Here is a 20,433-nt window from a genome sequence, read left to right as displayed (position 1 = left end):
ACCACAACCTGTATTCAGTGAAAGAAGCCTCAGTGACTTACGGAAAATCCACCCACATTATAACCCCTTTCCAACTATTTAATGTGCATTCTGAAATGACCATACAATACAGCTGAGATAAGCAGAAAGCTTCCTGCTTAAAAGTTATTGCTGAAGATATTGGTTCACTCTGTGTCCACAGGGAAATTGAATAAGACTTTATTCAGCAGATCCAGTGAGAAGAGCATTAATCATATCACTTCATGGAATACTTTGGCACTACTAAGCCATTGCTTTTTTTCTAACTTGTAAGACAAGACACCATTTCTTGTGAGATGAATAATGAGGAATTACCACTTAAAAAATGGAAGAGGGCAAGTTCATTCACCGTGATGTTGATCCTAGCTTTGTGGCACTCAATATACTTTTGTGATTGATTTCCAGCTGCAGGGGTTAGTAAATTCACATCATCAGAGATATGAGTTGGTAAAAAAGCAACGAGCGTAGCTATTTATATGAGTATCAGATGTCTCTTTGAGATTGTTTGTATTGCTCATAAGGGTTTTCCATTTCAAGGAGATAATGAGTAAGCAAATAAACTGCAATATGCTAAAGATAATAATGATTAACTTATTTATTTCTCATAGAGCCACACTGACAATTCCAGTGGCTGGCTAAGCACACTTAAATCAGTTCCTCCCAAGAAAAAAGTTGCTTACTGCAAAGTAATAGGGTATTTGTAAGCATCATAGAGTAATGAAGATAAAACTTACTGAGAAAGCAAAAGGATGCATCGAACCAACAAAATCACCTGTTTCTGTGATCTGTAAAAGCACATCGGTGACTCTCAGGAACTTGGATAGTGTATAATTTATTAAGAGTTAATAGCTCTGGCAGCTACAGGAACTTTCAATGGCAATCACGCAACGTTCAGAACTCAACCAGCCTGACTCTATTCTGCAAAGGGAGTTACATCAGAAAAACGGTATCTGGTTTTCCTCTTTTGAAATATGTAGTATTAGATGGCGACAAAGGAAATTTGATTCCAACAGAGTGGAATCAAACAGAGCAGACACAGCAAGCAAATGGAGTGGGAGAAGAGAATTTGGCACCACAGCTTTTATCCCCGGCCCACCTCTGGTCCCCAGAACTATGAAGAACATTGCCTGTGAACTCTGAGGAGTTCAGTGTAGCATTTGTGCCTGCCCCTCCAGGACCAACTGTCCCCTCGGTGACAACACTGCAAAGTTAAAAGCGCGTTGCAGGTTGCCAGTCCTGCAACCTGAACCTCCTCCCATTGCTGTTGCCAGGAGGTGAGCCCGCACTGGGCAGCAGCACTTCGGATATCCGCCGCCGGACAGCTGTACAAAACTTGATCCTGCCAGCACCCGCTCCTGTGGCCAACAGGACTGAGGGCTCGAAGCCTGGGATAAAGATGCTGAGCGTGCCCGGGCAGTCGTCCTTGTGGTAGTTTCAGGCACCAGCCCAGCTCTCAGGCATCCCCATAGAGAGGGAACATGGATGGGAAGTAGATCTGACTGTGGAAATGGGTTAGGCCAAGCTTTACAGAGAGTGTCAGTGGGACCCACGAGTACCAGGCTGGCAACGTGCCACCTGCATTATATGTACTGCACCTAGCAGTGTGATTTACAAATACAACAGGGCTCCTAACTGGTATCTACCACAACATTTAGAGAGTAAATGCTTATAATAATAATAATTACCTTTTTTTACACCTATTTTACTTTTCACAAACGAAAAAAGATCCTATTAAAAAACCCCCATGAAGTTTCTCAATTAGAAGGTCGATGACAAAGAACAGAGAAAGAAGTGGTGGAGATGAAGCTAAATTGGGAATTTGGAAGAGAGTGTGCTGAGGAGAGGGAGAGTTAATGAAGCACAGAAGAAGGACAACGATAAAAAAATGGCACAGGGCAACAGCAATGAGAGATAAGGAGAAAGCTGGAGACAACGACAGGTGAGAATTTAGTCATTACTGAAACAGGCGCAGGGAAGATGAGCGTCCCTGGACTAGGAGGACTGATAGGAAATTCACACCCTACATAATACTGCATTGACATGATGAGAAAATTACCTGTGGAAATACCAGCTTTTAATTCACATGCTGTTTATCTCATGGCCCTATCACAATCCATCATCAACTTATCTTATGAATTACAAGGTACAAAACCTCAGTGACTTCAAATACTGTAGCACAGTTTGCAGAGAAAAGTTGGACTCTAATATTGGCACCACCTGAAAAAGTAGTCTAGCTTCCAGAACTTGTCACAGATGTGGGACACAGGTTTTTTTCATCATTGTTCAAGGACAAATCAAGAATAACTCATGGCAATCAAGCGGTGAATTTAAAAAAAAAAAAAAACCCCAAAACTTGCACCAACTTCCTCTTCCATTCATAATACAACACACCCATCTATTTCAATGGCGGTATATCAATGCAACTGAATGTCAGTATTTACTTATTCAGCAAGGGATGATGTGAATAGGAGATCACTGCAAACCAATGCACTCTAGAAGTTACTTTATCGTAGGTACCTCAGTAAATAGCAAGGGCTAAAGCAGATATAAAGCTATACAGGAGGTGCTAAAATATACTTAATAAAATAAGGGTAAATGTAAACTCAAATCAAAATAATCCATCTGATTTTATAATATTAATGTGGAATGACAACCTAATACTTGTCCAGTCCATAGGTTTCCACCTCTGAATATACACTGGGAATCTATTGTGTAGCATATGTAAAACTGGAAACCATAGCATCATCGCAACTACTTTAATATTCACTTAAAGAGAATCCAACTATTGAAGTGAAGACAAAAATACCATAATTAAAACTAAAAAGACATAAAATCAGAAATAAGACTAACCTTTGGTAATACATGTGAACAGCACAGACAAAATCTGTTACTCTTTACATATCATAGGTTTTTCAAGGAATTCTATCTTTTTACCAGTTTTGTAATTCAAATTATGTTCTCAAATGTTTTAAGTCCATGTTCTGATCATATAAAATGAAATTTTGAGCTCTGCACATTGTGACTGTAAATCCAAAAGAGATAAAAACAATCAGAGGGAACATTTAATTCTTCATCTCCTACTTTAAAGTGCACAGCTGGGTGAATACCAATACAAAATGTAGAATTGGAGAACACTTAGCATTGCAATGCTCTTCTCTGTCCCTCCTGCCATACCTATGAAGGATAGCTTACGTTTGATGCAGTGCGATCTTTTCATGCAGAGCATTCATACCATGGTGTATTTTGTTATTAAAAAAAATATTCAAAAAGTTCTAAATGAAAATAACCTGCCCTTGACTTTCTATCGTGAGAAGAAATACATTCTGCTACCCAGGGCTGGGTATCTTGGAGTGCCAGGAACATACAGCTCCTCTCTTTTTTAAAAAAAAACAAGGCACTTACTTATGAATTGCTCTTTAAGTGAACAGTCAGTGGGAATTTGATAGCATTTTGCCAGAAGAATGTTTTGCCTGTGGGCTAGAACTGCTATGGGCAGCACAGTGTCACGTCAATGAACTCCAGCTTACCAGGGCATGTGTGAATGATTTCTTTCTTTATGCAAGGCTCTCGCAGCCAACACACATCTCAAGGAAAGACTCTGTTCTGAGAAATTCTAGTCTTAGTCTCCTCATCACTCCCTCCATCTATAAAAATAAAAAGTCAGCTTAAAAATGTACTAGAGAAATAAAACTGCATCCAAACAAAATTTACTCACTCCCAGGCAACTGTGTTTCCATTTCTAGCTTACTGGCAGAAGAGATTTTGCGACTTAAGGGCAGAATTTTACAAGTGACCATATAGAAAAAGAGGTTATACAGTACGGATTTGTCTGCTTTGGAAGGAGATCTTTCAGACTGCTCTGTGTTGCAGAGCTGGACCTCATTAATGTTTACTTCACAGTTAAGGATTATTATATTTCTAAAATTCTGTTGTTTCTAAAACTGTGCATTTAAAAAAAAAAAAAGACTGTACCACCCAGATACTTTTCTCAAATAAATACATTCATTTTACTTGCTCTGAGTGTTAATCTAGAATATGTGATAGGCATGTAAAATTATCATTTAAATTTCTTGGTGGATGTACAAAAGCTTCTTCATTATCAAATCTCAATTATATCAGCAAGAATATTCTCTTTTTTTTTCCAAATTACTCTGTGATATGAATTGCTTAAACAGAGCTAGTAAGGCCTAAAAAAGTGCAATAAATATGCATGCATATGTGCGTAAATGTAATAATAAATAATCATTAAGCACCACTTATGAAAACACACGAGACAAACAATAGCAATTTAATGTCTCTCTCAAGATGGAATGAAAAAGCTTTTCATCTCCAGGTGTATGGCATTCTGAATAATCTAATAAGCTTTTAGCAAGCAAGGAGAAAGTGCTGTTGTTTATTCTGAAGCCTATCACAACACAGCATAAAACCCAAAGAAGCACAAGATTTTTTTTTTCCTTTAAATTGGATTTTTGAAACAGTGAAGAAGGCACTACTGTTTCTTTAAAGATGAGACACCTTTTAGATTAATTTACATTAAAATCTCTCAACTGATGGTGATATAATGTACCTTGTGTTCTAATACAGTAACATTCAGATAATATTTAAAAATGGCGACATAAATTAAGTCTTTTCCACTAAATTGGTCTAAGTAGTTCCTGTTTAATGGTATATGAAATGCAACATTAAAGCATATTGAAAACGTTTTTGTATTGATATTATTGATTAGTGCAGAACTGTGAATTCATTGCAGTGGCGTCTGGGGGAAATAAATACCGTAATTGGTCAAATATACATTTTGGTCCAACCATGCTGTAATGTATGCAAACCCACTATCAGTTTTGAGGATCTAGGAGCTCCTAAGGAATGTGTGTTTGGGTCTAGCAGATAACCAACCACTGGCACAATTAGAGGGTGCAGAGATAACTTGCCCCAAAAGCCAATGGGATTTCCCACATGGAGAAAAGAAAGCAGTCAGTTAGTAAAACATTTTAATTAATATTTTGGGATTTGTTTTCTTTTTTATGATCTTGAGAAACAGTCTGCCAGAGGAGTGATGATATGCCGCTGATACACTTATGCATATTTCCACCCCAAGAACTACTGCTTGTTTTAGGAAAACCATGCTAAGACGCAACAGAGATTTTGAAACTGCTTTATGCTTTGTGGTTTTTCTAAAGTCACTATACCACAACATAAGCAATTCAGTATCAGAGTCTTGTCATTTCTTTTAGTCTTCAGTTGGTAAATTCATGGAAGCAATTCCACTACTTCCACCAGTGTAACAGAAATTAAGATAAATAATAGAAACTGTTACACACTGAAGGAACAAATAAGGTACCTTCCTGTGGAGATTTAGTTAAAATAATATATTGCTACTTCCTTCAGATAATGATTTGCTTTATATTTATTAATATAAAGCAGATACTAATATCTACTAATGATTTTCTTTCTTTAGTGGCTGTTGCACACATTAGTTGTTTTCTTTCTCATTTAAACTCCTATATAATTTAAGTATAAAAGTACTCAATTCTTATTACAACCTAGATTAGTTTTGTACCTTTTAATTGTCTGCTTGACATCGTGACAGGCTTTCTAGCCCTTTTTGTCTGAGTAGTTTAAAAAAAAAAAGAGAATCTAAAAGAGGTAAAAATTCAGAAACCAACTAGCTAGTTTAGCACAAATGCTGACTCAAGGGAACACTCCAAGTTCTCCAGACTATTAAGTTAGAGTCACTTCTTATTATGAGTGGGATAATGGTCTTCTCCTACAACCACGAACAAAATGACTACAAGGAAACCACAGGAAATACAGGCAATAATATTTCCATCTGCAGCTTTCCTACCTTTCACTGTTCTGATTGCATTAAACATGCACATCCTAAGCAGAAGCCTTTGGTAAGGCACAGCAGACAGCAGGGCTTCTGGAAGAGCGAAGACGGGACTGGGAATCTGGGACCCTTCACTCTAACCCTGACTAGTATGATGCTGTGACGAATTCAAAGGCAGACCTTCCCAAATGTAAATAATAGGGATAACATTACCTACTTCCTGGGGCTGTTGTGAGGATTAATGGTCAAGCAATACTTTAAAAATGCTGCACAAGAATTAGTTATTAACAGATGAGGAGAATCTTGGAAGATCAATGGAGTCAATGAAAAGATTATTGGTTCATGTTTGGCGAGAGCCATCTAGAACAAAAATGCTCACTTCTTGAGTAAAGACGGGAAGATGTGTCTCTCCAAAGGCGCTGGGATTAGGGAACAGTGCATTAGGGGGGCAGGATCTGTGTGCACGAGCAAACCCTCACAGGTTCTGAAGAGCTACTTCTTTTGTAAAAACAAAATGTGCTTCAGCCCCTTTGGAAGGGAAAAAAATCTGTTATGAGTCAAGAGTTGAAGCCTCCTGGAATGCTGTAGGACACATTTCTTTGGGATGGCGCCATTCTGGGTCCGCTACACACAGAAAGCACATGTTAATTATATAATACACCCCTGTTTGCCCGACACCTCAGCCTGAACCCACAGCGGCTGAAGTGGACAGAAGCTGCCTTGAAGCTCAGTAATTCAGCATATGAACTTGCCGTGCTGTCTTAAGGAGAGTTAATTGGCTTCTTGAGCAGGTTCTGTAGTCCATGCAGATATCTACACTGACCAGCATCCATATCAGCCAGTTAAACCAACCTTGTCTCTTTATTTCCTACACTGGTGTCATTTCTGTAGACAGTAGTTTATTACTCATATTTATGGTTAAACTATAATTCCCTGAAAAAATGCTGATGCACAAATTTCAATTAAAGTATCAAAAGAGCAAAGAGAGCAGTACTAGTGATGACCAGATAGACAACAACTTATAGCAATTCTTATAAACCTGAGTGCTATATAATAGGTTTAAAATGCTTGCAAAAATTGATAAAGACTCCCTAAAAATACAAAGAACTGTTGTTAGCGTAATTCATCAAACTATGAATATGTATGAACTCCTATTGCACTTGCATGTATGAAATATAAAGTTTTAAGGACTCAGATTAAAAACCATGTATCATCTGCTACATATTAAACCACCTTGAATAAAAATAATTAAAAATTAACAGTTCAGCCTAAGGACACACTAGAATATATACCAAGAAAACAAAGAAAACACTGGACTTTTTTTTTTATCTTATGTAATAAAGAGTGTCACTGTTCTGCTGTCATAAATGCTATTCTGTCATTAAAATCAAGTCAGTGAATGCAGTTTAATTTACTTTTGATTAGATATGCGTTGTATGAGTCAGTGCAGATCTTAAAAATCTATTATAAAATACCGCAGTCAGGAGAACAATAGTTAATACAAAGCAGTTGACTCCTTCTGCTGATTGAGTTTGATTAGCATGGATGGGAGCCACACATGCACAGGAAGAAAATAAAATCCTGCAAAAGAACTCAGGGCTCCGTATGTCAAGGTGATGTCACAGGAGTCCTGGTGATGTTTTTCCCCCAACACATTTCCAAAACGGAACAAAACAAAGCCAGACAAATCCATAATAACAACATCTCTTATTTCCCTCTACACTTTTCAAGAAATGTTGCTTTAGTTTTGCTGGCTTGCTTGGCTGCAGTATTGACTGGCATAATCAGAAAGTGGTTTTTAGAGACACTTAATGAGCTTAAGTCTACTTGCTTTCTCTTTTATCTAAAATCCTCAACCCATCTACAACAGCCCTCTCTGTTAAAAGAGTAACTTGTGTCGTTGAAAACCTTCAGGGTGTCAGTGAGGAACAGCCAGGGGCTCTCCACAAAGGTCACTGCCAGCAACAGGCAGTGCTTCGGTTTCCCAAGGATCGCCCTCACCACTGAGACTCAAACACATCTAAAAACCATTAGACACCCAGGTGGGAGAGTAAGGGCCAACTCCTCCGCTTTGAACTGCCAGCTCCTGGAACTAACAGTTTGTATTTAGTGGTGTTATTAGTCTCTACTTCAAATGCTATTTATTTGAAAATTCTTTCTCCCCATTAAACATACACTGCCAGAACAGCCTACTATCTTTGTTCTCCACTTTTCTTTCTTTACTTTCTAAAGAATGACATAATTATGTCATGTTCAGGCACATTAAGAAAAGCATGTAGTTTACTTGCATGCCACTCTTTGAAATAGGAGTATATGAATGCAGACGATAAAAATAATAACTTACACCTAATCACATCAGCAATAATCTGTGCAACTGAGCTGCAGGAGGTTGGCATTAAATGAGGAAATCTTTGTGGTCATCATGCTGGCCAAGCAATGGAGGAATAAACAACAGCATACTTCTGCCAGGGCTATTTTAGTTTCACAGGACGACACGTGTGACCTAGAGCCACTGTCAGATTTGAAACACTGTAAACCTGTGTGCATGTTATTTTACTATCAGGTGTGGCATTAACATAAACACTGAACCATATTTATTGCTAGACATATAAAAAGGACAGAAAACATGAACAGTAGAAAATTACAATCACTTGCAGTTGGGCTAAATGCATAGTAACTAAGGGCTCAATTCAGTTGCCTAAACACTGGCACCCACCGCCATTGGAGATGTACTAGAGTATCTGAGACATCTGCACAGGGCTGGCAGATGACAGACAACCAGCAGGAGACCTGCATCCTCCAGAAGCCACAGCTGGTAGCCTGGAGAAGACCCAAGAGCATCTCAAACAGCACCGGATACCTGTGGCTAGGCACAAAAATGAACCCTAAAAAGGTACCATAGAAAAGGTTTTTATGGGACTCTCTGTTTAGAGAGGTGTGCTTCCATTTAACAGTATTTCCACACCTCATTTAACTGTTGGTATTCTCTAGAATAAGTCCGAAGGATGAGATGGGATGCTAATCTTAAATGGGGCCTTTGCAAGTATATATTAACTTTTGATAGCAATAGTTAGATGACGTATTCAGAATAAATTGTCAACTATTCAAGCAGAACTTGTAAAGAAAGATTTAACTTTAGCAATTTTTCAAGTAACTGCCAAAACATCAAAGTAGCATGTCCATAGCAGTGTGCTGCTCCCTAGCTGACCCCAAGATAGTCTGATACCACAGAGGGTTTTGTCTGCCGATGTTTTTTAATTTAACTATAGCTTTCTATTCTGTTAAGTTTCAATAATGAACACATTTTCTTGATCTAATTCCATTTGGAATCCTTGAAAACCCAATTTCCCAAGACTGCAATAGTCACTTTAAGTCTCTTGTCACAGAGATCACAGTAATATCTTCTAGTTTCTTTCCATTCAAAACATTATCAAACAATATCCATGGATATCAAAGGGTGGATACAAGAAACACAGTTTATTCTGAAACTGTTATAAAAATACAAGATACTAAAGCTTAAAAAAAGACTTTTAAAGGGTTTACGGTTCTTGATGTCAGGTTTAATTTTACCTAAATTAAACTTGAAAGAGTTCTCTTTCTTTCTCCAGTCTTTCCACAGTGGTGCCATAGCTATCCAAATGTAAACATATTTCTCTTTGTAAATGAAGGCATTCATGGTGGAAAGGCTAAAGATTGTCTAAGTATACTGCTATTAGTACTTAAATGCGATGTGGGTCATTTCCTCTTGGCAGTCCTTCGAGTTGGGCTTGATTTTCCCCAACGGAGAAAACATTCAAAGACTATAATGTAGTCTCTCACATGTTTAAATGGACCCAAAACTTAGTCCAGATGAAAAGCTTTAAATTTATTTGAATTGCAATGACAGTGTCTTGACAGTGTTCAGACAGGGTCCTAATCAAACAGGGAGTATCCCAGAAAAGGAATGGGGTCCTGTCTGCCTCCTCTTTCCCAAGAACAGAAGTTTGCTGCTAGCTTACTCTGTTTCTCTAGTCATTGCTTTGGGGATGTGGATCTAAAGCTTTCTCTTGTCATCCATCCTTCATGTTGGAGGAGACCTCTTCCCTTTAATCTTTTTTTCATAAACTCACTGTCCAGGGCACCACTTAGCCCCATGTGGCATGACTGTGGCCAGCCAGAAGTTGGTCACTGCCTTCCCCCGAGGAAATGGTTCTGCTCACCAGTGTCAGTCCCGTATCTCTCATTTCCATTCTACTTTATAAGCCAGATTCCCCAGTCCCACAATACCTTCTGAAGGATTATGGTTTTGAAAACTGAGAACAGGAGCTGGAAGCAACATGTATTGACTAGAGGATGAGACCACAAATAAACTGCTCTATAAATTCCATGAGATGATATGGCAGAGTGGCCAAGTGAAAACATTGCAGCTTTCCTTGAGAAGGTTTCAGAAACTTTTTGATGGAAACCCAAAACCTTTCATGGAAGGTCAGCATTTTTTGAAAAAAGAAACAAACCCAAAACAAACCCCCAAAACCAACCCCAAAACTTTTAATCAAAAATGCATTTTTCTGTCAAAAAAAGATTTAGCAGAAAGGGTAATTTTCACTTCAGTTAGTTGTCATCTATCATAAGGTTAGTCATGTTGTCTAACATCATCCAGGCTCCTTGGAAATACCAGGACACAGATCTTTCCTGGTGTTGATTCCTCCAAACACAAGTTGAAGATATGATCTGACATGAAGAAGTGAGTAGCATCTGCATTAGATGGATACAAGCTTTCCCCTTGCTGCCCTCTGTTCCTCCCTCCACGCAGCAGCTCAACATCCCTGCAGCCGCACAGGTATCGCAGTGGTTTCTGCTGCCAAGCTGTGACACAGAGTGAAGAAATTAATGGTCTGGATGAAAAGTGTCTCAGTGGTTCTCACGCTAAAGATTTATCAGTTCTCCTCCTGTTTGCAGCCAAACAAAGAGGGCAGCACACTTCTGTAACACCAAACCAGTCTATGAGCCACTGGATGAACTGGAAACTCTCTTTTGCCATGGACTAGGAGGGAGGTCAACTCAGAGCTGAAGTTAAGCAAAATGCACTTTATCTGAAATGTTACAAGATTCAGAACTGTAAGTAAATTTCCATCTTTCCGTCTCTTGTGTTTTCCTCTGAAGCTGTACAAAATTAAGATCTTCAAAATGGTACAAAGACCTGAAAACTTTTAAAATTAATTTCTGAATACTATATATTCCAATACAATGTCATAGCACTCAAACTAAAAAAAAAGAATAATATCCTCCAGTTTCCTCTCCTTTTAAAAACACTGCTGGTGATTTAAGTGAAACATTTCAGACATCCCTCCTCAACTGGTTACATTAACTCAAGTTCAGCATGGTTTCAATTGCCCCATGCATGGCTTTTTCTGCAGTGTGAAGAGGACAGAGTAATGACTCTCAGAACAATTGCTGTAATTATTTCCTCAGATCTTTGGCTACATTCCCATTTCAATCAAATTAGCAGCTGCTCTTCTTCATTCTTCTACCTCTACAAGAGCTGCTGAATTGTCTTGCTTCCAGTTCCTTATGCCAGTAAAAATGGAGGAAGACGGGGGGGGGGGGGGGGGGAGAAAAAAAAAGAGAGAGGGGGGGGGGGGGGGGGGGGGGGGGAGGAAAGACAAACAAACAGAAAAATGTGAAGGGATCTCCTCTTACAGGTACAGTCTGTGTATTTAAAAGACAGGGATAAAACATTTAACTGGCAGTACAGACATGGCCATGGGTTTTGTATGACTTCCAAAGGATGACAACTGCTCTTGACTTCAGTATCTTGTAGTCTGATCCTCAAGCATTACTGACAGGTTAGCGATGAGACTGCAAGTCTGAGCAAGTACTGGCTCTTATTCTCTTAGGCATATATTGCAGGCTTGTGTTGACTGCAGACATTACGCTGACTGGAGCTTATGATGAGAATATTTCATATAAAGCTGACTAGGTTTACTTCTGGTTCATCATCCAACTTCCAATTTCTGTCCTATTCCTTTGCACGTGATCTTGCCAAGTACAGATTTGTCAGACTGTTCTTCAGACACCTATCATTTCCTAGAAGAGCTGATGACCTCACCAAAAACACTTGCTACATTATCAGTGCTCTGTTGACAACTCTGAGGCTCGTTTTGCTTAATTGGCAACCATTCTCTTAAGCAAACCACAACTCACAGGGCCAAATTATCTGCGGCTGAATGCTAACGGCTCTTTTGGAGCCAAGGCATGAGAAAATGCAACCCCATATTCCCTCTTCATTTTAAAGTTATTGCTCGAAAGAGAAGTTAGGTGTTTGAGACACTGGAATGCAGGAAAATTGTCTTTTAATTACTGATTGCAACAATTATTGTTGATTGTGATTAAGGATGTCACACATTTTCCATAAGAAGGTGTCTTGCTTTAATTTTGACAGGACCACAAAAAGGTACTTCTGTTTTAATTAGAACTACATAAAGACTTCAGCCATGCAAACTGAAACCACATAGCCTAGGAAAAATAACATTACCTTGCTCATGTAAAAACATTCTGAAGACCCCTTATTTGAACTACTCAAAACACACATAGTTTAAATCCAGAGGAGAAATACTGAACACTCTTAACATCCTAAAGGCTTGCAATGTACTAATTACAGCATTTCCTGAAGAAGACAATAACACATGAAAGAAACAGGGCACCCATAAAGGGGAAAATTTTGCATTCACTTGAAATAGAGACTATCTATCCAGCACTCATCCCATTCTCATGAATGAAACCAATCTAAATTTAAACATACTGAAATTAAGGTACTTTGATTCAAAAGGGTACTCTGGGTTCACCGGCTGTATACTGCATTCTTTCAAGTAATGTCCCCTTCATGGCCTAAACTCCCACATGTCGGTCAGCATGTAAATCTATACCTTAACTTGGACTATCCTTCTCTGCCATGTAAACAGTATTGCAGTACTGCTTTCTGGAGGAGCCTTGAACAAATGCAGAAAACAGATTCTTGGTTGCTGTTAATATTTGTATTAATCTCCTTAGCAGAAGGACATTCTGAGAAACAGTTGAAATTTGCAAACTATTGAAAGAGAATATGACAAGAGATGAGCGTGTGTGGGAGAAAAAAAGAAAAATAGGTTCTTGAACCCATAATTGTGACTCCCACACTGTTTCTTTCAACTGTCTGTGGTGATAGTGTTTATAATACCTCATCCCTTCAAGGCCGACACATCCTCGGTGCGGTTAAGTATTAAGCTTATTTTTGTTGCCACAAAATAGTACATATTTTAGAGAATCTGGCTGTGTTCATAGATTCAGAAAGCCAGCAGTGTATTCAGGGGGAAGTGTGGTGGCAAAAACAACAAAATGTTCATTTATGGTAACACAGTGCCTTACAGTCCTACAGTAAAATTTGTGCACATTTCCAGTCATGCCAGTATTGATGGTCCTGCCGGTGTACTCGTAGGAAAAGCAAACATGAGTGCAAAATCACACAATTCATGTTGTACGCTAATGCACAATAGAAATTTTTACTTATTCATGAATGTTTAGCTGAAGCAGATTTTGAGGATATTTCTTCTACTTTTCATCCAGATGATCAACCAAAAGTGTCAAGCAGTGGACGCCCATCTGACCAGTCCCACTAACTTCCATGAAACTATTCCTGGAATTATCCAAGTTCCCTACAATGGGGGATGGGACCCATACTCCGATTTTTGAATCCACCAAATTACAAATCCAGATGAAATGTACGTAACCACTCAATGATCTTTCAGCAACAAACCAAGGTAACTATCATTGTGTCAGTATGTGTAAGTAACTACCAATTAGGAAACTAGCAATGCAAGAATAGTAGTTTAATATATCCAACCAATACAATACCCCAAAATAGTACAATGCTTGACAAAATGGAGGTGATTCCACCAGCTCAGATTTTCATATATAGCATGTATTTATGATGAATTTAGTGTTTGTATCTTAAAGTAATTTCTCCTTCCTAAGAAATTAAAATTGTATTAGTGTCAATACTGTATCTGTCTTGAGAGAGAGCTTTGCATTATTGCAAACTACTTACATTCCTTTCTTTTAAGCTACCCTTCAGAGATGCTTTTGACTAAATTCATACCTTCAATAACTAACTTGATACACAGGTAGTTTATAACCCCTTTGGGAAAACAAATGAACTCCTTTCTGGAGCAATAAATCTGACATGATATATATATAAAAAAATTGAAATAAATCCTGTAAAAGATGTGAATAGAAACAGGACGGAGTATGGTTTAATTCACAATTTCATTAATTTATCTTGCCCCACCCCTGCTCAGCAACAGACCATGCCATTCACAGAACTGTTCATTTTATAACCGTTCACAGAGATGTGCAATGAGGACCTCTGTTTTCTGCCATTACTCATTTAAGGAACATGAAGAAAGGGGCTATTTCTCTCCGACACACACTGACACCACATTTCCTCAGCTTCCTTACCAGATACACCTGCTAAGTCACAGCTGTGTTGGCATGCACCATGGGCAAATGAAGTGGTGCAATAGCAGAACAGCTGGTGTTGAGGACCTGGTATTTAAAGCATGGGAATTTGGGGGTTTTATCGCAGCCTGAATCAAGCTTGGTAGTGGGGACTGAATGCCAGCTCTCAGTGGCTGGAGTACCTAGATGCAAGCACCTGGGACACGTCTTTTCAGTTTCTTTCACTCCAGAGAAAACCATTTAAGGTGCTACAACACTGTTCGTGGTGCAAACCAAACAACAGCCAGTGGGGAAAACCAGGACGTTCACTTCAAAAGATCTGAACTAAAATGTTAATGTAGACACACCCTATGACACCCTGGACCATGATTTGGGTCTGTCAGAAGGGTCACAGCAAAAGTAGATGAGAAGGGTTGTCCCAAATGAGAACAGGCTACACGCAGGTCTAGGTGAAGCTGCGATGTGGTGCTCCAGAAGAGGACCAAGAGGGAGGTCTAGCTCAGGGGCATGCAGCAGGCTGGGCTCTATAGCATGGGATGCTGGGCAGGAAGACATCAGAAAGGCTTTCTATGGGTCTGCACAGCTGCCTTCCTCATTGCCCCCATGAAGGTGAACAGAAGCACTGTCCCTGCTGAGGGGAGCAGCCCTCTCAAGAGAAACACGCTTAGCAAAATAAAACCCTCGAACCTTACCTCTTCAGGCAGGGAAAAGGGTAGTGAGAAAGAAGAAATCTGATTTTCATCTGTCTATGCTCACATTTGATCTTCATAAAAGCCTTTGATCACTTCTCTGTAACTCAGGAGAGGTCAGCAATGATTCCCTCTCTCCGGTCCCAAAATCAAAGCTCCTGTCAGGAAGGCTGAGGGAATGCATTCTCCTTGTTGGGGTGTGAACATTACATGCTGCAGTGGTATTACCTATCCTCACTACACTGGTCTGTAAGAGGTAAGCAAAACTAAACGGATTTTAAACAGAAGGGGGAACTCAGGTGGTGTCTTACCTTCATAATTGCAAAATATCTATTTTTATCCCTTTTCTATTATGCACTAATCAAACTACTACGGAAACTAATTACTGAACCTGGATTGATTTTGCTATGCCCACAGAATACATAGGAATATTTATATGTAACAGATGTAAACATACAGATATAGGGGCTATTTAGCCTCTTCCATGGAAGTGGTTGTGTGCCCACAGTTTAACACTTACAGGGACACTGTACTTAGAGATATTTCTGTGAGGCACTACTTTCAGGAGCCTGGCATAACATTTATGACTTCAGCTACTGAGTAATGTTGCATCTGTCTAGTGTCTTTAATTTTAGTCATTTTACTCCCAAAATAACCAATATGCGAAATTTATTCATCATTTTTTAAAAATCTACACATAGCAGAAGGAATGGTGAAGAAAGAAGAAGTGCCTTAAATTTTAAATGGAGGTATTTCCATTAAAAGATTAAATGCAACTTGGCTTTAGTCACCTACATGATGTAAGAGAGTGAGATCTCCTGAGTTCTGGACTCAAGTCTTTGCTAAGGAGTGGATGAGCTCCCACAGCAAACGCTGCCAGCTAAGATATGGAGCTGAGAAACCATGTCCCTGCTCTGCCCCCCATCCCTGTCAGAGCAGCCATACTGCTCAGTCCAAGCTGCTCACATCTGGAGTACTGCCCGCCAGTGGCATTCGCTCTTGCGCAAATTAAACCGAAAAATTATCCAGCCTCAACATCAACAATTCAGGTAAACATCAATTACACGTATATTGTACATAGACATTAAGAAATAACCAGAAAAAAGAGCAGTATTTTCCCATTAAGGTACCTGAACTGGGCTCAAGATTTTTGCTCCACATCACACAGCTGGTGAAGGAGTACATTAAGGCACTATAATTGAAACGTGTAATTTGGAAGTCTTGAAAGCGTTTTCTGACAGAAGTCAAAAATGTAAGAATGGAATGAGTGAGAAGATCTGTTCTGAACTGAGAATTGACTTGAAAGTGATGAGAACATGGATCAGGGACATGGAATTTGTTTAAGCTAAAGATGAAAAACTTTTAGAGTTTGCATCCTACATGATATGAAGGACTTTGTGGTACCATTGCAGAACTACTTGGTATGAACACAGGCTCAAACAAAACTGGGATGACAAAGAGGATTTACAAGGCGTTAGATAAGGAGCAAAATATCAAACAATTTAACATGACCTAAAACTGAAATTAGTATTTGACTTGTTTTCCAAATAAATTTTTTGCTGAAGAACAGAAGTTGAAATATAGCATCACTAATAGGAAATGATAGATATATTCAGAAACTACCACATCTGACATGGAAGAAATTGCAAAGCTTGACACCCTTGTCATGGTGGAGCTGGTACCTTTTTGTTACCTTTACAAAACACTGAGAGAAGCGGCACCTGAAAGGAATGTATGGTTGCATACAGACATTTAATAATGCCAGTCATGTTGAGGGAATGGTGAAGATTTACCTCTCTCTGAAAAGGGAGGAAGGGGGGGAGCCTGAGCTGAAGCAAAAGTTTTCAGTATTTTGAAATATAAGAAACATATCTGTGAGGGATATGTATGAAGAAAATAAAGGAAGAGGGGAATATATGAAAGTTTGCTGGAATTAGAAAGACGAAAGGAGACTAAATCCAGATATTTCTTTTACAGTTTCTTTTACAATTTCCCAAAGAGAGGAAACATGTCAATGCCAATTCAGAAATATCTAACCACAGAGCAGGAGCTAGATAAGAGCCCTAAAAGACTATATCCTATTAATAATTTTGGCTTTAAGCTGAGGCTCTTCAACTGAAATAGCAGAGGAGAAAAAAGAGGTGTATGGGTGGGTCAAGAATGGCTAAAAACCATCAGTGTCAGATTGCTGTGGAAAAAATGTTAAATATGACCTTGAGTTTTAATAGATGAAGTATTTCCAGTGTAGACAGGGGGATATTAGCAGCACTGTCTGGAAACTACATCCTGTATACCATGTACAGTTTTGGCCACTGTTCAAGACAGAGAAATTAATCTGAAGCAAGAGCAAAGGCGGCCCAATTGAACGATCAAGTCATGAAGTGTATTCACCACAAGATGAAACTGAAAGAGCTTGGCCTGTTTGGCCCAGCAAAGCAATAGCTGAAAGTGGATACAGGTTGGGGCTTTTTTTAAGTATGAATGGGATAATTGTGAAGAAGGGGTATTGAGCCAAAAATCAGTGCTATCACATGTTGTACAAACTGTATGATCATAAACTACCTATGAAAACTAAGGTTGAATATGAGATTTCTAATCAAACATTAGAAACACTCAGCTGGAGTAAGAAGTGAAGAAAACCTAAGCAATTTGGAAGGTGGAGTTCATAAACAAGAGAGTTTCCAATGAACATATGTCATGGTCACCTGTAGGAGCTGGTGATTAGGCTCAGCAACTCAAGAGTAACACTGTGTAAATAATGGACTTATACAGGCAGCCAAACCAAAGCAAGACTAGAGGAAAAATCAGTTCTTGTTGACACCAAATTGAAATTCTGATAGTGGGGGTTTTTTTTCACCCAGTTGAAGAAATTAATAGAATGCTTTGGATTGGAAGGGACCTTTAAAGGTCATCTAGTCCAGCCCACTCTGCAATGAGCAGGGACATCTTCAACTCAGTCAGGTTGCTCAGAGCCCTGTCCAACCTGACCGTGAATGTTTCCAGGGATGGGGCATCTACCACCTCTCTGGGCAACATCTTCCAGTGTTTCACCACCCTCATTGTAAAAAATTTCTTTCTTATATCTAGTCTAAATCTACCCTCTCTTAGTTTAAAACCATTACCCCTTGTCCTATCACAACAGGCCCTGCTAAAATGTTTGTCCCCATCTTTCTTGTAAGTCCTCTTTAAGTACTGAAAGCCACAATAAGGTGTCCCCGGAGCCTTCTCTTCTGCAGGCTGAACACCCCCAACTCTCTCAGCCTGTCCTCATAGGAGAGGTGTCCCATCTCTCTGATCATTTTTGTGGCCTCCTCTGGACTCACTCCAACAGTTCCATGTCCTTCCTGTGCTGAGGGCTCCAGAGCTGGACGCAGGACTCCAAGTGGGGTCTCACTGGAGCAGAGGGGCAGAATCACCTCCCTTGACCTGCTGGCCACACTTCTTTTGATGCAGCCCAGGATACAGTTGGCCTTCTGGGCTGTAAGTGTACACTGCTGGCTCATGTCCAGCTTTTCATCCACCAGTCCCCACAAGTCTCTCTCAGCAGGGCTGCTCTCAATTCTTTCATCCCCCAGCCTGTATTGATACCCGGGGTTGCCCCGGCTCAGGTGCAGGACCCAGAACTTGGCCTTGTTGAACCTCATGAAGTTCACAGGGTCCCACTTGTCAAGCTTGTCCAGGTCCCTCTGGCTGGAATCCCATCCCTCAGGTGTGCCAATCCCACCACTCAGTTTGGTGTTGTCTGCAAACTTGATGAGGGTGCATTTGATCCCACTGTTTGTGACACTGATGATATTAAACAGTACTGGTCACAACATGGACCCCTGAGAGACATCACTTGTCACAGGTCTCCATCTGGACATTGAGCTGTTGTTGATCATTACCCTCTGAAAGTGACCATCCAACCAATTCCTCATCCACTGAACAGTCCACCCATCAAATCCATACCTCTCCAATTTAGAGAGAAGGATATTGTGGGGGACCATGTCAAAGGCCTTACAGAAGTCCAGATAGATGACATCTGTAGCTCTTCCCTTGTCCACTGATGTAGTCACTCCATCATAGGAAGCCAGTAGGTTAGTCAGGCAGGACTTGCCCTTGGCATGAAAGGGGAAAACCCCACTATTTTTTATCCTACTTTCAGTCAATAAAGTAATTAATTTTATTCTTGGGTTACTTAATAACTTTTAAATATCTTTATAATTTTGTTTGGTTTCAAAACACATTCTTTCAGAATGAAAAGCTGAAACATTTATTTTAGAAAACACTGAAATGCCATGATCAATCTTTTCAAAGGTATCTACTCTTTTTCAAACGTATTTCAGCTAAATCTGTTTGAGTATTCAGCACAAGTTCATAAATCATTTCCAAGGGGGCACAATCAGCACAACAAAAGAAGTTAAAAATAATTTAAGCAAATCCAGTCTTCAAGGTCTTTAAATAATTTAGCTGTGGTCAGAATCTTGGATTATTTTTGGAGGATTTAAATATCCCAAAAGGTGCCTCATTTTAATTCACACACAGGATCTTTATTTTTATCTTGACAAGGATAGTGAATTGAAAAGTAACTTGTTCAGCCTTAAATAGAAGTTTTTAATATTAAACAAAAACTGTCTGTGATAGCCAAAAGAATTAGTTCTTACTGGGGCTTCATGTCTAATCACCAGCTGGTGAGGGCTATATTTGATTCATCTGATTGCAGCGTAGCCATCTGCTTTATAGATTCATAAGGTACGTCCATTCACATAATGTGCAAAAATGCTTTTTCTGGTTCACTTTTTAATATAACTTCGGCTCGGCTTCTAAAACTGATGTTATACATAATTAAACACTAATAACCCTCCTTCTATGCCCACAGAAGTAGCTGAAGGATTATGAGCTCATGAGTATGTGTATGACAAGCTGTGGACTCTCAAGACTTTAGTGCAGTAGGACATTTAATAAACATCTTGAAAATGCCACACAGAGAAGTCAGGACTATATTTAGAGAAGTTTATTACCTTTCTTCCTCCTTTCGAACAGAATAATTATTACTTCACACGAGGACTCGGTAAAGAAGAGCGCATGATACAAGCATTTCAGTAATTTTAGCAATCAAAATGTTTATTGGTAAAGGGGGCTGAACACACTAGAATATTTTCCTTCCTATCAAATTCCATAACAAAATCCCATTCTTAAATAGACTTTAATTAAGTATTTCAAGTAGACTTGGTGTTTTCTGAGTCCAAAGTTAGATGCTGTACAACTATGTCAATTACTTTATAAATGCCAGATAAACTAAATTAAACACAGACACAGATTTCATATACTAGCTACAGCTGAATGACCTCTTCAATCCAAAGTGTATTTAAAATAAACGTGGGGTTTCTTTTTCCCCCCTACCCCCCAGGAAAGTAGTTTCCTTACTTCAAAACTGCTTATATTTCA

General features: G+C 39.2%; 1 protein-coding gene across 1 annotated transcript in view; it reads right to left on the bottom strand.

The window, feature by feature from the left end:
- The window catches only part of KCNQ5 (potassium voltage-gated channel subfamily Q member 5), a 209,304-nt gene extending 189,644 nt beyond the window's left edge, over positions 1 to 19,660 (bottom strand). The window contains exons 1-2 of the mRNA XM_035893092.1: positions 19,650 to 19,660; positions 18,595 to 18,792 (exon numbers count right to left, since the gene is read on the bottom strand). Of these exons, the coding sequence (XP_035748985.1) occupies positions 18,595 to 18,792; positions 19,650 to 19,660 (209 nt within the window). The remainder of the gene's footprint in view (positions 1 to 18,594; positions 18,793 to 19,649) is intronic.
- Between the last annotated feature and the right edge of the window lie 773 nt (positions 19,661 to 20,433).

This window comes from Egretta garzetta, unplaced genomic scaffold (genome assembly GCF_000687185.1).
Source record: "Egretta garzetta isolate BGI_Z169 unplaced genomic scaffold, ASM68718v1 scaffold584, whole genome shotgun sequence".
NCBI lineage: Eukaryota > Metazoa > Chordata > Aves > Pelecaniformes > Ardeidae > Egretta > Egretta garzetta.
Note: the sequence above shows the minus strand (reverse complement) of the source record. Positions and strands in the feature narration are given on the sequence as shown.